Source organism: Microcebus murinus, chromosome 17 (genome assembly GCF_040939455.1).
Source record: "Microcebus murinus isolate Inina chromosome 17, M.murinus_Inina_mat1.0, whole genome shotgun sequence".
In the NCBI taxonomy this organism is placed as follows: domain Eukaryota; kingdom Metazoa; phylum Chordata; class Mammalia; order Primates; family Cheirogaleidae; genus Microcebus; species Microcebus murinus.
In genome coordinates, this window is record NC_134120.1 from 23156989 (window position 1) to 23176752 (window position 19764).

General features: G+C 35.2%; 1 protein-coding gene across 2 annotated transcripts in view; it reads left to right on the forward strand.

The window, feature by feature from the left end:
* The window catches only part of DYM (dymeclin), a 351414-nt gene that overhangs the window by 181740 nt on the left and 149910 nt on the right, over positions 1-19764 (forward strand). Inside the window, exon 14 of one of the 2 annotated variants that reach the window (XM_075993890.1) lies at positions 8269-8433. The exons of the other annotated variant lie outside the window; for it this stretch is intronic. Within the exon in view, the coding sequence (XP_075850005.1) occupies positions 8269-8433 (165 nt within the window). The remainder of the gene's footprint in view (positions 1-8268; positions 8434-19764) is intronic. 2 annotated transcript variants of the gene reach the window in all.

Genomic DNA, 19764 nt, shown 5'->3' on the forward strand with positions numbered 1-19764 from the left:
GATCTAATTCCAGGTTTCATTCCTGGGTAGAAGTTAGGAGAACAGGATTTAGCTGTTAGGAATTTTGTAGGAAAAATTTTCTATCTGCTATATTTACTTCTCTGTGGTATGGGCTGTTTGTCAAATTAGGAGAGTTCCTTTTTGCTTAAGTATGTCTGGTAAGAGGAGTGTGAACATCTTACAGGGATAGTTAGAAAGACATTCTTCTGTGGGTAGAAGATTGAATGAGATGACCTCCTGCACCCTGCCAGCCCTGTGACTCTGAGATCACAGTGCCCATTTTCAAGAATCCTCTTTATGGTTCTGTCCACCTAAATAAATCATCATCTTATTCACATCTAAGCCCTTTACAAGTTTATTAATATCATCTCTTTCAGTAGACATGAAATATTTTTACTCAGTTATATAGTAGGGAATGCATATTAGTTGATAATGTTAGCAAATACTTGAGAAGTTGAGATTGTAGATTTAGGCATTCATTTCTCAGGTCAAATGTCATACAACTGTTAAAGACTTTCCTAACCACCCAAATTAGAAATTAGCTCCTCCACCTCCCCTCTCCTACCACCCTTTGTGATATTTTCTTTGTTTCATTAACTAAAACTATCTTGTTTTTTTTTTTTTTATTAATTCTTTCGAACTCTTGACCTCGAGTAATCAATCCGCCCACCTCAGCCTCCCAGAGTGCTAGGATTACAGGTGTGAGCCACTCGGCCTGGCCTTTTTTACTCATTCTTAATCTCCCTCTATTTAAATGTATATTGTATAAGATCAGAACCCATGTCTGTCTTTTTGTACCATTGAATCCCAAGTGTTTAGAATGATACCAGTCTTTTAATATATGCTCAGAAAATTTCAATGAGTGAGGAAAAGAATAGTAGTTGAATTCCTGTGTACATATTGACAAAATCATTCCTAGAGTCTACTTTTGTCTTTTATCTCATTGTCTTTGCCCCATATTTCACTTTTGTGTCTGGACTTAAATTGACTTGATAAACATAAATATAGAGGGACTCAAATCTTAATTCTAGATGATGGGAGGTTAGTTTTTACTGTTGTTGTTTTGCCTTTTTAAAAAAAAAAATAAAGCTAATGAGGCTACTAGAATATATTAATTTCATAGAAGGAATTACTAGATTAAAAGCAGTTCACATTTTGATGATTTAGATGTTATCTTTTTATTGATGACTTTTTTAGTTATTAAATGTTTATATAGTCACATTGATCAACCTTTTTTCTTAATGGCCACTTCTCCCACTTTCTTCTTTTTTACTCTTCTGTTTCTTTTGCGGATTCATTTTTGTTTTTACATTCAACTCTAATTCATTTGGAATTTAGTTTGAATTTCTGTGTAAGATAAACATCTCACGCTTTAAATAAATACAATCATGTGCCACTTAACAACAGGGATACATTCTGACAAATGCATCCTTAGGTGATTTTGCTGTTGTGTGGACATCATAGAATGTAGTTCCACAAATCTAGGTAGTATAGCCTTCTTTACAACCAGGCTATCTGGTATAGCCTGTTGCTCCTAGGCTATACACCTATACAGCATGTTACTGTACTAAAGACAATAGGCATTTGTAACATAGTAGTAAACATATCTAAACATAGAAAAGGTACAGTAAAAATACAGTATAAAAGATAAAAAAATAGTGCATCTATATAGGGCATTTAACATAAATGGAGCTTGTAGGATTGGAAGTTGCTCTGGGTGAGTCAGTGAGTGAGTGCTGAGTGAATGTGAAAAGCCTTGGACATTGCTATATACTACTGTAGACTATAAACATTGTACACTTAGTCTATACTAAATTTATAAAAAAATTCTTTCTTCAGTAATAAATTATCCTTAGCTTACCGTAACTTTAGTAAAGTTAAAGTTTACTAAAGTTACTTTATAAACTTTTAATTTTTTTAACTTTAGATTCTTTTGTATAAAACTTAGCTTAAAACATAAACATGTTCTACAGCAGTACAAAAATATTTTCTTTATATTCTTATTCTGTAAACTTTTTTCTATTTTTGAAGTTTATTTTTTTACTTTTTAAACTTTTTTTTGTTAAAAACTAAGACACACACACACACACACACAAAAAAAAACTAAGACATAAACACATTATTAGCCTAGGCCCACACAGGATCAGGATCATCAATATCACTGTCTTCCACCTCCACATCTTGTCCCACTGGAAGGTCTTCAGTGGCAATAACATGCACTCAGCTGTCATGTCCCATGACAACAATGCCTGCTTCTGGGATGCCTCCTGAAGGACTTGCTTGAGCCTGTGGTGCAGTTAACTTTTTTTTTTTAATAAGTAGAAGGAGTACACTCTAAAATAATGATAAAAGTATAGTATAGTAAATACATAAACCAGTAACATAGTCGTTTATTACCATTACCAAGTATTATGTACTATACATAATTGTATGTGTTACTGGAAGAGCAGTAGGTTTGTTTATACCAGCATCTCCACAGATATGTGAGTAATGCGTTGTGTTTTAATGTGACATCGCTATGTGATACAAATTTTTCAGTTCCATTATAATCTTATGGGCACTGCCATATATGTGGTGCATCACATGGCATGTCAGTAACCAGTTTTTTCACAGATACATATGGAAAATCCCACTCCCTTCCAAAGTTTATTTTTTGAGACAGAGTTTCACTCTGTCCCCAAGGCTAGAGTGTCATGGCATCAGCCAAGCTCACAACAACCTCAAACTCCTGGGCTCAAGCGATCCTCCTGCCTCAGCCTCCCAAGTAGCTGGACTACAGGCATGCACCGCCACGCCCAGATAATTTTTTCTGTTTTTAGTAGAGATGGGGGTCTCACTTTTACTCAGGCTGGTCTCAAGCTCCTAACTTCAAGCAGTCTTCCCGCCTCAGCCTCCCAGAGTGCTAGGATTACAGGTGTGAAGCTACCACACCCAGCCCTTTCCGAAGTTTACATGTAGCCTTTATTATGTACTAGATTCTGTTTGGAGTTTTCTATGCTATTATACTGATTCATGTGTCTATTCTTCTTCCTGTACCATTTACTTTAATTGTTATACATATTGTCAGATATATATATTTGAATAACATATAGTTAAACCCTTCCTTATTACACTTCTTTTTCAAAGTCTTCTTGACTCATTTTACCTATTTCTTCTGCTGTACAGGAGTCCAGTACTTGCATTTCATGAATCTGAAGCATTAGGATAATATGAATGGGCTTTAGTGGCTCCATGAATATCTTGAAATTTTATATAAAATTTGTGTATATACAACTTGGTACATTTTTCTCTAAGGGCATCCATATCTTTTAACTTTTAAAATGGTCACCTAAAAAAATTCAGGAACCACTGTTAGAATTATGTTGTCAACATCAGATATTACTATTGAGATTTGGAATCTGTGAAGGATAGTGGTATTCTTTATGATATTTTGTCTTCCCATACAGAAACGTGCTACTGTCTCTTCACTTAGTCAAGATTTCTTTTATGCCTAATAGTAAGTTATTGTAATTTTATTTATGTAGGCCCTAAACATTTATTATTAATTTAATGTCTTGGTATTTTTAAATCTCTTAATGGATCTGCTAACGAGCTTTCTCTAAGAAAGAAAGGAAACAAGAAGTGGAGGGAAGGAAGGGAGCAGGGAAAGAAGAGAAGGAAGGAAAATGAGGATTGGAAAAGGATATACAGAGTATTCTGAATAGTCTGGATGCAGTTTAACCTGCCCCTGGTAATTTCATTTTTCTTTGTAAGTTCTTTAAACATATAAATAATTAAAAATATAAGTTAGTAAAAAGTTACTATGAAAGTATGTTATGATTTTGTCAAAATACTATGAAATACATTATTGAATAACTTGATTCTAGGGTCTTTTTAAAGCATTACTCTTTTGCCTGTGGTTTTTGCCATCTTTTAGAGACTTGACTGTTGTTCTAGGATAGAACATTTTTATACTTTATTTTGGTGAAGCATAACCATATCGAGTAACATTTCAGGACTTTATGTTGCATAATCTTGGACATTTTCATATAAGAAGGCACTAAGGAAATTTTATTTTTCATGAAAGTGCAACTCTTAAGTTACAGTGAGTGTTTTTTATGGGGTAGCTCCAGACCACATTTGCTTACTTCCCACGCTCTAGTTTTTCTGATGTCCTAAGCTTTAAGTGTAGAGGTCAGAATGACATTTTAGGGCTCTAAATTTGAATCCCATAATCTTAAAATGAATATTTTTGAGTTTATCAAAAAGTCTACTTCCATTTTCATTGTTTTTGGATTTTTAAAACATTAGTTTTTTTATGTTTTAATATTTATTTTTGAAAACTTTTTATCTTGAAATTACACATTTACCAAAAATTCCAATAATTATACAAAGAATTTTTATTTACCCTTAACTCACATTCCCCAAATGTTCAGATTTTACCACATTTGCTTTATCATTGTGTTTGTCTCTCATTTTTTGAAATGTTTGAGAATAAGTTTATTAGCATGAGGTGCCTTTATACGCCATACTCCAGTGTGTATTTCTTAAAACAAGGACATTTGTCAAAATCAGGATATTAATGATAAAAATACTATTGTCTATAAGCATTTAAATTTTGCCATTTTTCCCATTAATTTTCCTTCTAGGAAAAAAAATGTCATTTTCTCTCCCTCACAGTAAGGGATCTAATACGAGAATCATACGTTATATTTAATTGTCCTCTTTCATTATCTTTAATCTGGAATGGTTCTTTGGTTTGTCTTTGTCTTTCATGGCCTTGAAAATTTAAACTGTTCAGAACATGTTTGCTCTTTTTATTTATTTATTTATTTAGTTAGTTAGTTAGTTGAGAATGCCGCTCAATTTTGGTTTGTCTGATTTTTCAGGATTAGATTTTGGCTATGCTGTGATCGTATCAGGAGATATGGTGTTTACTTGTTCCATTACTGATGACAATATTAACTGTGATCACTTCTTTAAAGTGGTGGTGGTTCACATTTTTAAAGAACACAGTTTTTTGGTGTTTTTTTTAAGAACACAGTTTTGATGTTCTCTTAAGTTTTTGCCTTCCTTTGCTGGATTGAGTCCTGGGGTCCTTTCCAGGACTCAGTAGAAATATCTATGTAAGTATATGCCTACTTTAAAAGATTTTTAAATTTTACTCTATTTTGGACATTATTAGCTTCTTAAGACTTGTTCATTTTCAGTGGGATTTTATTGTTCTCTCATAGCTGTCCTCTCCTCTAGGTTGTACACATTCCTTAAGGGTAGGGGTTGTGTGCATTTTGTCCATCCTGTCTTCAGTGCCCAGCACAGTTCCTACATGCAACAGATAGTAGATACTACCTAGCTGATTGGTTGTGGTTGGTTAGTGGTTGAATGGACAAGTGGATTATTCATTTGTGGAAATTTGCCATTTCAGATCTTCTAATATATTAGTTTTATTTTGAGTTCAACATAATTTAAAAATCACCTATCACTCTCTTGATAATTTGATATGCTTTTGGTGTGGTTCTCTAGACATGGTTTTCAAAGACTAGTAGTCTAGGCATATCACGTCCTATATGTTTAATGTTTTATTGATTCATCTTGTCAGATGGATTTTACATTTTCTTTTAAACTTGTTATTTTTAAATGGCCTGAAATGTGACATTAGCAAAATTGTTCTGACTATGATAATTATTACCACACCTCTTATTATTCTACTTGTTTGTAATAATCACTTCAAAATTTAGGAGTAATTTAAAGTTTTTATTTCTGTTTTGCTGCTTTTGCACAGAGGCTTAGAGAGATCACATACCCACTGTTAAAAAGCTGCCGAAGGGTGAGCTAGGGTTTCTAACTCCTAATTCAGTATTCCCCTCTACCATAGCATTTTCCATATTATTGTAGTCTTATTGCCTGCCCACTAGGAATTTATCGTAACACTAAATCACTTTGTTCTATCAAGGCAGATTATATGTGGTTTACTAATGACCACCTCATATTTTGAGACTCTTCTCCCTGTGAATATATCTTTTATCCTTTTTTTTTTTTTTTTTTTTTTTTTTTGAGACATTGTCTCATTCTGTTGCCCGGACTAGAGTACCGTGGTGTCAGCCTAACTCACAGCAACCTCAAACTCCTGGGCTCAAACGATACTTCTGCCTCAGCCTCCCGAGTAACTGGGACTAACAGGCATGTGCCACCATGCCTGGCTAATTTTTTCTATATATTTTTAGTTGGCTAATTAATTTCTTTCTATTTTTAGTAGGAACGAGGTCTCGCTCTTGCTCAGGCTGTTTTTGAACTCCTGACCTTGGTGATCTTGGAGGCCAACCCACCTTGGCCTCCCAGAGTGCTAGAATTACAAGTGTGAGCCACCATGCCTGGCCTCTTTTATCCTTTTAAAGACTTCTTTTTTAAAGCAGTTTGAGGTTAACAGCAAGATTGAGCAGAAAGTACAAAGAGTTCCCATATACCCCTGCTCACCCAACCTCCCTCACTACCGTGTTTCCTTGAAAATAAGACCTACCCATAAAATAAGCCCTACTAGGATTTCTAAGCATTTGTGCAATATAAACCCTACCCTGAAAATAAGACCTAATGATGGGCGTGGCTACGCAGCGTATCAGCACAACCCATGCATTTCCTCGTGGAGCGGTAAAGAAGATGAGCAGCCCTTCTCATCTGCCCCATGAGAGCTCTATTGCTCAACATGAGAGATTGGGGCCAATGGTTCTAAAGGAAATAGAGCCGCAAGAAATTCAGGATGGAATTCGGGATTTGGAGAGTTATGATGATGTTCCAGAAGAAGATGACTTAACTATATTTGAATAAATATAGATTGTTGTACCATACTTAAAAAAAAAAAAACACCCCCTGAAAATAATCCCTAGGGTGTCTTCTTGAGGAAAAATAAATATAAGACCCTGTCTTATTTTCGGGGAAACACATCATCCCATACCAGAGTGGTGCATTTTTTGTACCATTGATGAACCTACACTGACAAGCCATTATCACCCAAAGTCCATAGTTTACATTAGGGTTCACTCTTGGTGTAGTACATTTTATGGGTTTTGACAAACATATGTATCCACCATTATAGCATCATACAGGGTAGTTTCACAGCCCTAAAAACCTTCTATGCTTTGTCTGTTCATCCCTTACCCCTCCCTACCCCATGGAAATCACTCATCTTTTACTGTCTCTGTAGTTTTGCCTTTTCTAGAATGTCATATGGTTAGATCACAGAGTATATAATCTATTACAGATTGGATTTTTTCACTTAAAAATACGCATTTAGTTTCCTCCATGTCTTTATTTTTATTTTTCATTTTTGTGGAGACAGAGTCTTGCTCTTTTGCTCTGGCTAGACTACAATGGCGGCATTGTAGCTCGCTGCAACCTCACATTTTTGGGCTTAAATGATCCTCCTGTCTCAGCCTCCCAAGTAGCTGGGACTACAGGCACATAACACCACATCTGGCTAATCTTTTCTATTTTTCGTAGAAATGGGGTCTCTTGCTCAGGCTGGTCTTGAACTCCTGGCCTCAAATGATCCTCCTGCCTTGGCCTCTCGAAATGCTAGTATTACAGGTGTGAGCTATCATACCCAGCCCTTCTTTGTTTTTTCATGACTTGATAGCCCATTTCTTTTAGTAGTTAATACTATTCCATTGTCTGGATATACCACATTTTATCTGTTCACCTACTGCAGGACATCTTGGTTGCTTCTAAGTTTGGACAATTATGAATAAAGCTGCTATAACATTTGTCTGCAGGTTTTTATATGGACATAAGTTTTCACCTCCTTTGGGTAAATTCTAAGGAGTACAATGCTGGATTGTGTGATAAGAGTAAGTTTAGTTTTGTAACAAATTGCCAAACTGTCTTCCAAAGTGGCTGTGCTATTTTGCATTCCCCACCAGCAATGAATGACAGTTCCTGCTGCTCCCTATCCTTGTTAGCACTTGGTTTTATCAGCATTCTGGATGTTGACATTCTAATGGGTCAGTAGGGTGTTTCATTGCTGTTTTGATTTCTGCATTTCCCTAATGAAGTATGTTGTTGAGCATCTCTTTATGTGCTTATTTGACATATCTTTTTTGTGAAATTCAGGTCTTTTTTGTTTGGGTTGTTCATTTTCTTTTTTTTTCTTTTTTATATTCTCTTTTAAGAGTTCTTTTTTCTTTGGCACCATCTAGTGAAGATACAGAGAAAGCTTTGAGGACATAAAGAATGATTTATTTTTTCAAAGGAAAACTCCTCTCTTTCTGTTTCTCTCCTTTTACCTTTGTCTTTCAGTTATACCTGCCGCCACTTGCGGAGATATGTTTATGTGTTGGACAAACTGTGTTTCCCCCACTCTCACTGTTCTACGCTTCAGCATTGCTTCTCGACCCTCAGTGACAATGGAGAGGAACTCTTGTCTTTAACTTGCTCTCACATTCTCAGATCCTATGCTTCCAGGTTATTAACCTATGCTGTCCATTTACTGCATGCTGCATGTTGTATATGACTGATAATTGCATGTTTTAATGGGACACATGTCAATTAAATGATTAAAGAGAAACTTTATATTTGAAATGATACTAAATAATTTTTTAAAATAACAGCTGGGATTTGTTTCCTTTCAAATGTCATCTTAAGTACTTTTATATTATGTTTCATGGGAAAGAGGAAAACTTTCAACCACACAGTTGTGTAAACTTGCCAGAACTTTCCTATACCTTGTTCCATTTGGAAACCTTTTGATTTAATTTATGGTAATTGGAGTGCTCTGTCTCACTTGTATTTGAAATAGCCTGTACAATTACTGAGACATACAGATGAACATTGAGTTCTCTTTCATGCCTTGTGAGCACACCTGAGAGCTAGCTGTAGGATTTCACCCGTGTTCTAATAGAGGCACATTCAGTTGAGCAGGTTTGATTTTATAGGAAGGCAGAAATTATTATCCTATTGAGTTTTGTGTTTCTTACTCATTTTATTTACATACAGAGTAGTTATAAAGTCAGCAAGTTTCAATGTGTCATGGGTGAATGTAGATTAAACATAATGATGGTGGGAGTAATACGAAAGAGACAAGCTATCAATCTCAAATATCAGAGAAAATCAGCACCTGCTGTTTAGTGCGTATCATGCACCAAAATGGAGGGGCAGTATGACATTACTGCTTTGTACTTTGCAGTTGACATTTTTAACACACTTTTTTTTTTATAAGTCAGAGATGACTTATACCAGCACTATACTGTTAGCCAGATATGATAATTTAAGGCAATATCATCACTGCCAGATGATTTAGATGAAGAAGGAAAAAACTCCATGACAACCTTAACAAGAAAATAGAAAACATTTAGAATTAAAATAGACCTTTCCAGATGAAGAAACATACAAAAGCTTTAGACTACACATTATATCTAAGTGAAAACACTTTGATTATTAGAAAAGGAAGATGATGTGGCATATATAATGACAGATTTTCTTGGGAGCAGAAAGATTTTATAGATGGTCATGATGTTGATCAGGCTTTTATTGAGTCAATATGGGTACTTTTGAGAAATCAAAAAACCAGGAATAGAAAAGCAAGTGAAAATGGTATTAATAGAATTAACCTTTGAGTATATAATATAGAAGGATTTATCAAAGTTACCAAACTAAAGCCAGTGACTTTCCACTGACTTATGTAAAGTGACTTATGTAAAGTGAGTGAATATCAGGTAAGTGAATGATACTCTTAGTAATTGGAGACAAAGCTTTTGGGTTGCAAGGAATGTGGAGAGCTGCTACCAATCATTGAGCCTCTTAAATGGGCAGCATAATGGACCTTACCCTTATTTACTAGTGTATCAGTCAAGGTTCCCCACAAAACCAACAGGAGAGATTATGTATATGTGGGGAAACACAGATGTTTTAGGGAATTGACTGGTGATTATAGGGGTTATCTGTAGGACAGGTCAGCAGGCTGGAATTCAGGTAAGCGTTGATGCTGCAATCCTAAATCCACAGGGCAGGCCATCAGGATAGAAACTCAGGCAGGATTCTTATGTTGTGGTCTTGAGACAGAATTCCTTCTTCCCAAGGAAACCTCGGTTTTGTATGACCATCAATAATTGGATGTGTCCCACTTACATTATAGAGGGTAAGCTGCTCTCCTTAAAGTCAGCTGAGCATAAATGTTAATCACATCTGCAAATACCTTCACAGCAACAACTAGTCTCGTATTTGACTGGAGAACTGGGCACCATATAGCCCAGTCAAGTTTACATATAAAAATAATCATCACACTATGCTGCTTCTTTTTATTCTTCTGTGTATGTTATCTGTTGTATACATTTTCTTTATGTGTGTATGTTACCTGTCCTATGGTTTTGTGGAGACTGTAAGCCTCCTGGTGGTAAACACCATATTCTTATTTATTGTTACACATCCTGTAGCCTCTCATGCCTGATACATTGTTAACCCTCAGTGATGCTGCTGGCAGCAGGTTTTACTATTTGCCATTTGTGACAGAGGCCACTGTCTCCTTTCTTCTGGAGTCACACCTCTCACCTGGCAGGAGCACACAAGAGAGATAGATACACAGTCTACAGGGAAGATAAAAGGAAATGAAAGGAAAAGGAAAGAAGGAAAACAAAATAGGGAGGAACAAAAGTACTGAGGGGAAAGAGGTTGAAGACACTGTGATTCCTGAGGCCCCCTTCGCCTGATGACTACAGAGTTAAATCTACCCTCAATTTTTAAGTCGGTTTAGAATTCCCTTCATATCTTCTGTTTCCTCCTTCAGCACCTTTCCTGGAACCCTCTAATCCCTTACCCACTTGAGTTCCTTTCCCTCCTGAGTACTGTCAGCTATGGTTTTAAGGTATTAAGGCTTCAAAGGGTATTTGTTTCACAAAGCCCTCCTGAAGACTGAACAGCCTTTAGGATGCATCTGTAATGAAATGTCAGGCCCTGGATGGCCTAGGTAGGAGGAAGCTTGAGTGAGGAAACTTTATAGCTTTTGTAATGCATTTTCACATTTTGATTGTTCTCCAGCAGTCTTCCATCTTTGCTCCTTTCATTCCAGGGCTACTGTATCAGGTATGGTGTCTCTGGGCCTCCAAGTCTGCCAGTCCTGTCTGTTTTTTCTGAACAACAGAAAACTAATACAGAGTTATTACAATGTGTTGGTTAGGGACACAGGCTCTGGAGTTAAGGCCCCTCCCTCCCTAAACTCCACTGGCTTTCACTCCTGGCTCCACCACTTGGGATCTGGGACAGTACACTGGGCACAGCTCCATTTAGGACAGACCTCAGAATGGGGGTGTGATTTGCATAGAAGGAAGTATCTCATGTTATGTTCATTTGCAAGTGACTGACATCGTGGATACACAGTGACCTATGGTCAAGTATAATCTAGTTCCTGCAGTTGAGAGATGTTCTTTCAATAAAACTACATTGTATAGAAAGAAAAACCAAGCCAAATATTTGAATGGAACAATCACAGACTCACTTCACAAAATCACATAGCATTTGGGTATGCAAAATGTTTAAAATGTAAATAATTTCCTAGAGACAAATATATGCTTATTCCTTAAGAAAGAACTTTACCTTATTCTAACGTGAATTGCTGCTATAGATAGAAATCTCAGTTATTCTGCTGCAAACTTCTTCCCAATGTAAGAATTCTTTGTATAGACTCCCTGAAAGATAGTTTCTGGGTGCTTCTTAATCTCAGGAGCAGTAAAGTTCTTACTGTTTTATTTTTAGAAAGATGTTAAATCTGCCTACCAATAATTTTCATATATTAGATATAGCTCTATGCTTGGGAGAAGTACACAAATGTATAAACCGTGCTGCTGATGAGATCCCTTCATGTTTTTGAAAATGTTTTGGAAATCCTGTCATGGATTCCCCTTAATTTTTTTTTCTCTTCGGCTAAACACTTTTGTTACTACAACCATTCCTGACAACAGATGATTTTTTTATTCCATCTTCTTCTTATCTTCCTGGATGATCTATATTTGGCAGCACCCATCATAACATTTGGAATCCAGAATTGAATGTAATATTTCAGTTATACTTTATAATTTAAAATATTATAAATTAAATTATAGCTGTCAGTTTGTCCTAACACTGCACTGATTTTTGAGAACAGACACACCTTGGGTCATCTAGAATTCCCAAGTCTTTTCCCTACAAACACAAATCTTCCCTAGACTTCTTGTATATTTAATATGTATTAATTTTTTTCCCTCTCACTTAGACTTCACAAAGCTATAAGCCTTTCAGACCTGGTACTTCCTCCATTTCACCCCCAGAAGCATTGAGGTCAACTCTAAGTTATCAACCTTAAATTTGACTTCTCTAGAAATCAAATTTATAAATTTTGAATGAGCACTTGAGAATTTTTTAATTAATTGCTGGTAACTACACGAAGTCAAATGCTTTGCTTACATTTTTATGTCCATTTTAAGTTCCACTTAGCTTTCAGGGTGCAGTGTGAATAAGTGTTGAGAAATCTGTGAAGTAAGAAAATATCTATCTTCTTTTAATTGACTATTATATATTTTGCTGATGTCAAAATGTAGCTTCTAATATAATTTGAACCCAAGGCAAGGAGAAACAGAGAATGTTCAGTGTCAAGATAATTCTGTTGTAGTAGTACAATTTATTTTAAGTTATTATAACTCAGGGCTTCAGATTGTTGCTGCCTGACGCTAGAAGGCTAAGAGCATCATCAATCTTTAAAAATTATTTTCTAACACGTATTCAGTTCAAAACATGATGTTCTCTTCTTATAAAATTAAGCATGTTAACACTGAAGTCCATGGCTAGTTAATACTTTGGTTCCTAACCTTTTGGGGGTAAATTATGAACCCTTTCTTAGAAATTGAAATTTTTGCCTCTAAATTTGGAGTTAACACAAACTTGATTTAGTTAGAGTGTTAAATATAGCTGCTCTGAAAGCCTCTCCCCTTACCCCACACCAAATAACAGTAGCTTGAAGAAGAAGATAGAAGTTTATTTCTCAAGTAAAAGTCTGAGCTGGTGTGGCAGCTCTGCCCCTTAGAATTTTTAAGACGCAGAGTCCTTTTCTCTTGTTCTCCACCACCCCCAGTGTCTTGCTCTCATCGGAAAAGTCTGGAATGGCTCACCACAAGTTCTGCATTCCAGACAACAGGAGTGTGGAAGGGACTAAAGTAGGAGGTAAATTTCCATTTTAAAGGCATCACACATCCCTTTGGCCAAAAGCTAGTCATACCTGCTTGGGAAGCTGGAAATAGAGTTTTTAGCTGAGTGCCTATGTGGTCTACTAAAAATTCTCTTATTAGGTAAGAAGAGACAGGTGTGGGGACAACCAACAGTGTCTGCCACACCATTGAGAGTTCCTCTCTTGGGTAAAATAAAATTAACAAATGCTTATACAGTGATTACTCTGTGGTTAGTCCTATGCCAGGCAGTAAGAGAGGTTCATTGTGAAATCAGGAAGATAAGACAAAACCATTGGTAGAAATCATTGCCTTGTACTGTTAAATATGAAATTAGTAATGTATAAATTAGTAATATATAAAAAGAGATCTCTTCTGACAGGGATCTGAAGTGTCCTCAAACAAGTAGGATTTGAGTAGGAACTAAGGCTAGATAATGTTTGATTCGCAGAGCAGGTATGGAAAACTCAAGTGCAGAAGTTCACATATGGGAGAGCATATGATGTATTCTGGGGCAATAAATAAGGTCATTTGGCAAAAGCAGAGGTATCTGTGGGATTAATCAGTGTTTCAACTAGTTGTATTGTCTAGGACCAGACTCTTAAGAGCCTTGAATGCTAGACCAGGCCATTGCATGTTTGTTTTTAACACTTTTTTGTTTGTGTGTGGATTTCTGGAGGCACTTGAATTTTACTTAGTGTTTTTGAGCATGAATGTGATATAGTCAATGAATGCTGCTGCTTCTGATTGTCATTGTTTAAAAGAATTTGAGAGGAAAGAATCTGACGTTAGGTAATAGACTAACACAGAGACTACCTCGCTGTGGCAGTAGAGATGCAAAAAGAAGGCTTCAAATTGAGGTGAATTTTGAAAAATATGAATCGAAGAGCCATATCAAGAGAACATAATTGAACATTGAAATGGTATAGTATGAAATATAAGCAGGAACTCTTTTGTTATTTTTGTGCATGTAATTAGTTCTTATCAACATTGTAAATATTTAGTATGTATCATTTGTGTGGTTATACTTTATACCTTAAGATTGTGCTCTAGATATTCTTGTTACCAATAATTTAAAAGTTTTGTATAATCAGTTTGGTAAAAGGTTGATTCTTTTAAGAGTAAAGACTTTTTAAACTGCTCAATCATTTTGAGATTTGTTTCAGTATACTAAAGACACAGTATACTACCCAATCCTGGATTATTGTCCAATTGTAAGTTATATGTATAATATAAAGAATGGTGATTCAAGAGATCTGTCATACAAAATGGTGACAGTTGTTAACAGTGTATTGTATACGTGAAAATTGCTAAGAGTAGATTTTAAATGTTTTCACTGCAAAAAAAAGAAGTTTGCGAGGTAATGATTATTAATTCAGTTGAGTTAGTCATTTTCACAATATATACATAACATCATGTTGCACACCATAAATATACACAATTAAAAAAATTTTGAAAAGGAATGGTGAAAAATAGTGGCTTCTATAAGAAATATGCTAGAGATATCTACCAAAAAGTTATTAAAATGTTAATATCTTGGAATTTACCCTCAAGAAAGAATATAACCTGAGGAAACAGTTATATTTAGGAATAAAACAAAAGATTGGTCAAATAAACTGTATCCTATCAACTCAATTGGACTATCATGCAGCCATTGAAAATATTACAAAGAAAAATAACTAGAAATATGGAAAAGATTTGATATAATGTTAAATAAAAAAATAATAAATTATAGACCACTACTAGAACTATATAAAAATTTTTATTTATATATATATATATATATACACCAAAACTAGATAATATATAATAGTAGTAGAACACTGGCAAAATATACATGATGTTTCTTTTTAAAATAATTTCAAATTTCTTTTAAGATTTTTAAAAATTATACCAATTTAAATGATAAGCTTCTCATCTCCCTTTTCTCTGCCCTTCTTCTCATTGCCCCAAGTTACACATATGTCTTTGGCTTTTCTTTTCTTTTTTCCCCCCCTGCCAACATAATATAATGTCATTTTATTAGTTGGCAAAGAACTGCAGTGGTTTATGGGAATAGATAGGTGTTCTCCAGTCTGATCATCGAGAATTTCTCTCATGGTTTATTTTAGAATTTTTATAGATTTACGTTTTTTTGGCTTTTTTTTTTAACCAAATGGGTTTATAATTCTAAGTATAACATTAAATCATTTCTGTATCTAAACTGTAGCACTTTGAAATTTAGGAGTATTTTTACCCATTTGTCATGTCTTTTATACTGTGGTTAAAAAAAAAAATCACATCTGGTGCCATTTTATTGCTTTCAAAGGACTGCATCTTCAGTCTAAATCTTAGACAAAGTTCTAATGAGTTTCTTCAAAAGAGTTTTTAAAAATTGCTGAAATGGTCTGGTTGTAGTATGCTACTCACTAAATCTGTAATGAATAAGTATTTGAAGCCACGGTAATAATTTTTCATGCATATGATACTGTCTTAATAATTCTGTTGTGGCTGTGTGCTTTATTGATTTCTGTCCCACTTCTGTGGCATGAAATGAAATGTATTATCCCACTTAAACCATTATGGTTTCCTTTTGAATTACATATTCACTACTTGATCCTGTCATCAAGCTGCTTCCATTTTCTGTAATGTGGCGTTCAGTCCGAGATTTATGGCTTTAGTGCTCACTGCAGTCTAAGTCAAAACAGGACAAGTAAATTCAGATCAGAAAGGTTGGTAAGAAAATACAATAGACGGTTAGATTTTTAAAAAATCACTTCTCTAACTTAGTATGTTTGCTGATTTGGGGTTTTCTTTCTTCTTCTTAAGAACTGTAGGGATGAATTGTGGATGTGCATTCTTGGGAGAGAAGAGGGCAAAGCTTGAGAAACGTAGAACCTCTCTGCTTGATCTCCCAGCTGATGTGGACAGCTTCGCCCCACCCTCTTCTCAGGGCTTCTGTGACAGCATGCTCCTGGCTTTCTTCCCACCCTTTTGCCATTTCTTTTTATGTTCTTTTGTTTTAAATATTAGAATTTCTTAAAGCTTGCCCCCTAAGGCCCTCCTCTCTTTTCACTTAAACTCTTACTTTAGGCATTTTCATCAATTTCTGTGACTTAACATGCCATCCACGTGCCAGGACTTTCCAAATCAATAACTCCAGCTGAAACTCTGAGCTCTACTGTCAACTGCCTTATTGTTAACACCGCCACTCACACATCACGCTTGCCCTCTCTCCCAAGTGAACTCTTGAGCTTTCTCCATAAACCTTTTCATCTCCTCTATCTCTGTAAATGGGGCCTGCGTCAATCAAGTTGCTTATGGCTGTCACATGAGAATCATCAACATTTTCCCCTTCACCCCCTACATTTATCCTCACTATATCCATTTCAGTTCTACATTCAAAATATAAATTGACTCTGTCCTCTCTTCTCTTTCCCCACTGCCAGCCACCCTAACTCAGATAGGCCTTATCTCACACCTAGGCTCCTACCTGGTTCTCCTCCTCCAGTTCCATCACTCCCACCTCCACCCCTAATTCCTGATCTAACAAGCCTCTTCATGTATTCTAAATCAGATTGTGTCTCTTGCTCAAACCCTTCAGTGGCTTCTCTTTGCTCTTAGGATGGTACGCTCTCTAGCCATAACAATTGTCTTTTCCAGGATTTACTCACCTCTTTTTCACCTCAGGACTTTTCTCATGCCCTTTCCTGTCTTTTCCCTACTCTATTTCTTACATTTGTCACTTCTTCAGACAGGTTTCCCCTATGCCCCAACCCCCCCAATCCATTGTCATACTTAATATTACATTTTCTCTCATACACATGTTCCCCCCTCCCCCCCCCTCAGAGTAGGCTGTAAATGCCTCCAGGACAGAAAACATGTGCATGTGTAGACTTTTTAACCACTGATCCCTAGCACTTAATATGATACTTGGACATACAATAGGTGCTTCATATTTGCTGAGATTGAATAGTTTTGGTTTACTGAAATTAACTTTTTGCAGACTTGTCCGGTCTACTAATGACCACTTCAGAGATTATCTTAGCCAGGAGCAGTACAATTATTACCTGTCAACTAAAAATAAAAAGGAAAAAAAAAAAAAGAAACCGATTTTTTTGTTGTTTGTTTTTTTGCCCAGGCTAGAGTGCCATGGCATCAGCCTAGCTCACAGAAACCTCAGATTCCTGGGGTCAAGGAATCCTGCCTTAGCCTCCTGAGTAGCTGAGACTACAGACATGCGCCACCATGTCTAGCTAATTTTTTCTATATATTTTTGGTTGGCCAATTAATTTCTTTCTATTTTTTTTTCAGTAGAGACAGGGCCTCACTCTTGCTCAGGCTGGTTTCAAACTCCTGATCTTGAGCGATCCTCCCATCTCAGCCTCCTAAAGTGCTAGGATTACAGGCATGAGCCACTGTGCCTGGCCAAGAAACCAAATTTTTAAGTAACGCAAGACTTTGAGAAGACAATAAACTGAGCTCTCTATTATATCTTGTTATATAGATACAAATAAAGTGTTGGAAGATATGTATGACCATTAATTAAAGAAATCGAAAGCACTAAAAAAAAAATCACTAACATTTACTCTGGTAGGTCTAGCTAAGCTTACAGAGGGAAAAGGAAAATTATTTTAAATAAAATTTTTCCTCTTGAAATTTAAACACAACATTGGAAAACAATAATCCTAACAAGCTTTACCACCACCACCACCTACTCCACAAAAGTTTTCTTTGGCATAAATAAATTATGGAGGCTGATGGCTATAATGGTAGTAACAGAGTGAAGTTTCAGAAATATAGGTAAGACCTAAGAAAACATATCATCGTATGTATTAAAAATTCTATTGAATTCCCTTTTTAATTCAAAATCACTTAGTAGAAAAGCAACCAAACTTATACCTCATTGGAAATGTTTAGAAAAATATTTTCAGTGTGTTACTTATAAGAGTATTGGTAAGATGTATTGAAGACCAGTAGTAACATTAAAACTACACCCAAAATAAATATTATACTATCCTGCCATGGTGATCTGCACTAAAATATCACCAGATTGTATTGTATAATTTATCATTCAGAAATGGAAGAACTTGAGATTAAATCAATAACTAAAATATAACTTATTAACTTATTATAGATACCTATTAATTTAGTAAAATTTTAATCTGTGGGAAGGATATCATGAGAATTTTGGCATATGAAAACAAAGAAAGAAATGATAGAATCTTAGGAAATTATAAGATTTATATTTGATCCAAAAAATGTTAGTAGATCTTTTTTTTCCATCAAATGCCCCTAGGTATAGATCTCATTGGTAAAGGAGGCACTCAAGTCTCAGTTGATGTACCTGTGGGTATATAGGTGTGACCAGAGTTCCTGAATATGAACACTCTAAATCACAAATTAGAATTTCTCATGCAATTTAAATTATATGTATGGAAGATTTGGAGTGGGTACAAAATTCCCCAAGTTGGATGCTCTTCCCTCAGGGCTGCCATTTGCAGGGAATTTCATGTACATATTCAGACTTGCACACTTGCACAACTGCTTATTATAGAAATATTCTTGGTTACTAAATGTCTAACAGACTTAAACATACAGGGTTTCCCATATATGGAGAAAAGTGATTCCACCCACTCTCTATGCCTTGGCACGTCATGATGCCAGCCCTTACATTTATTTGACTTTCAGAATTTAAATAGACAGTGATGTAAATCAGAAGTTAATGTTTCACCTACTGGCATTAAGTAACTAAATCATCTTGCTCATGATGAAGGTAAATCCTTTTCAATTTGGCTACAGAATGGAAATGTCATTTATTCTAATCCTATCTAAGTTATATTGGCAACAAAATGATCTATTTCTATGTTATAAAAGATGAAGAAGCAGAAGAGAATACAACGAAGTTAAATGGTTTGGCAAAGATCACACAAGATGGAAGTAGAATCCAAGTCTCTCTGGAGTCCCTGTTCTGATCAAAGTTTCATCTTATTGAATGTCACAGCATTATAAAGTGAAATGTATCTCACCACACATGTGCGTAGTGAATTATTCTCAGTAGATAGCTTCTTCTATTTTTAAAACATGACATGTTTTGAGATTTTAAATTTTTAGTTTTATTCTGTTGTGTTTTTAAATCTCTTTTTTATAGATTTGAACTGCAACAGGAATTGAAGAGTTACTTTGGCATTTTTCCATGTGCATTCTTATATTGATCTTATCAAATATGTTCCAAGAGGTCACTTGTTTTGCACAACAATTCTATAAACTAGCTGTCTATAAGAGGCAGTTCATTAAAAATTAATTTTTAAATGAACTTTAGATATACTGTATAGATTTTTTTAAAGACTACATATTAGAGAAAGCATACATACAAAATATTTTCTTTGCCCAGTAGTGGTGATAATATCTAATACTTATTGAGCTCTTACTCTGTAACAGATGCTGTTCCAGTTATTGACTATTTAATTTTAATCTAAAAAATTTTATTATATATTGACAAATTGTAGTTGTATATATTTAAGGGGTACAAAGTGGTGCTATGATTTTTGAATACAGTGTGGAAAGATCAAATTAATTAACATATCCATCACCTCAAATAGTTTTTGTGATAAGAACATTAGAGATT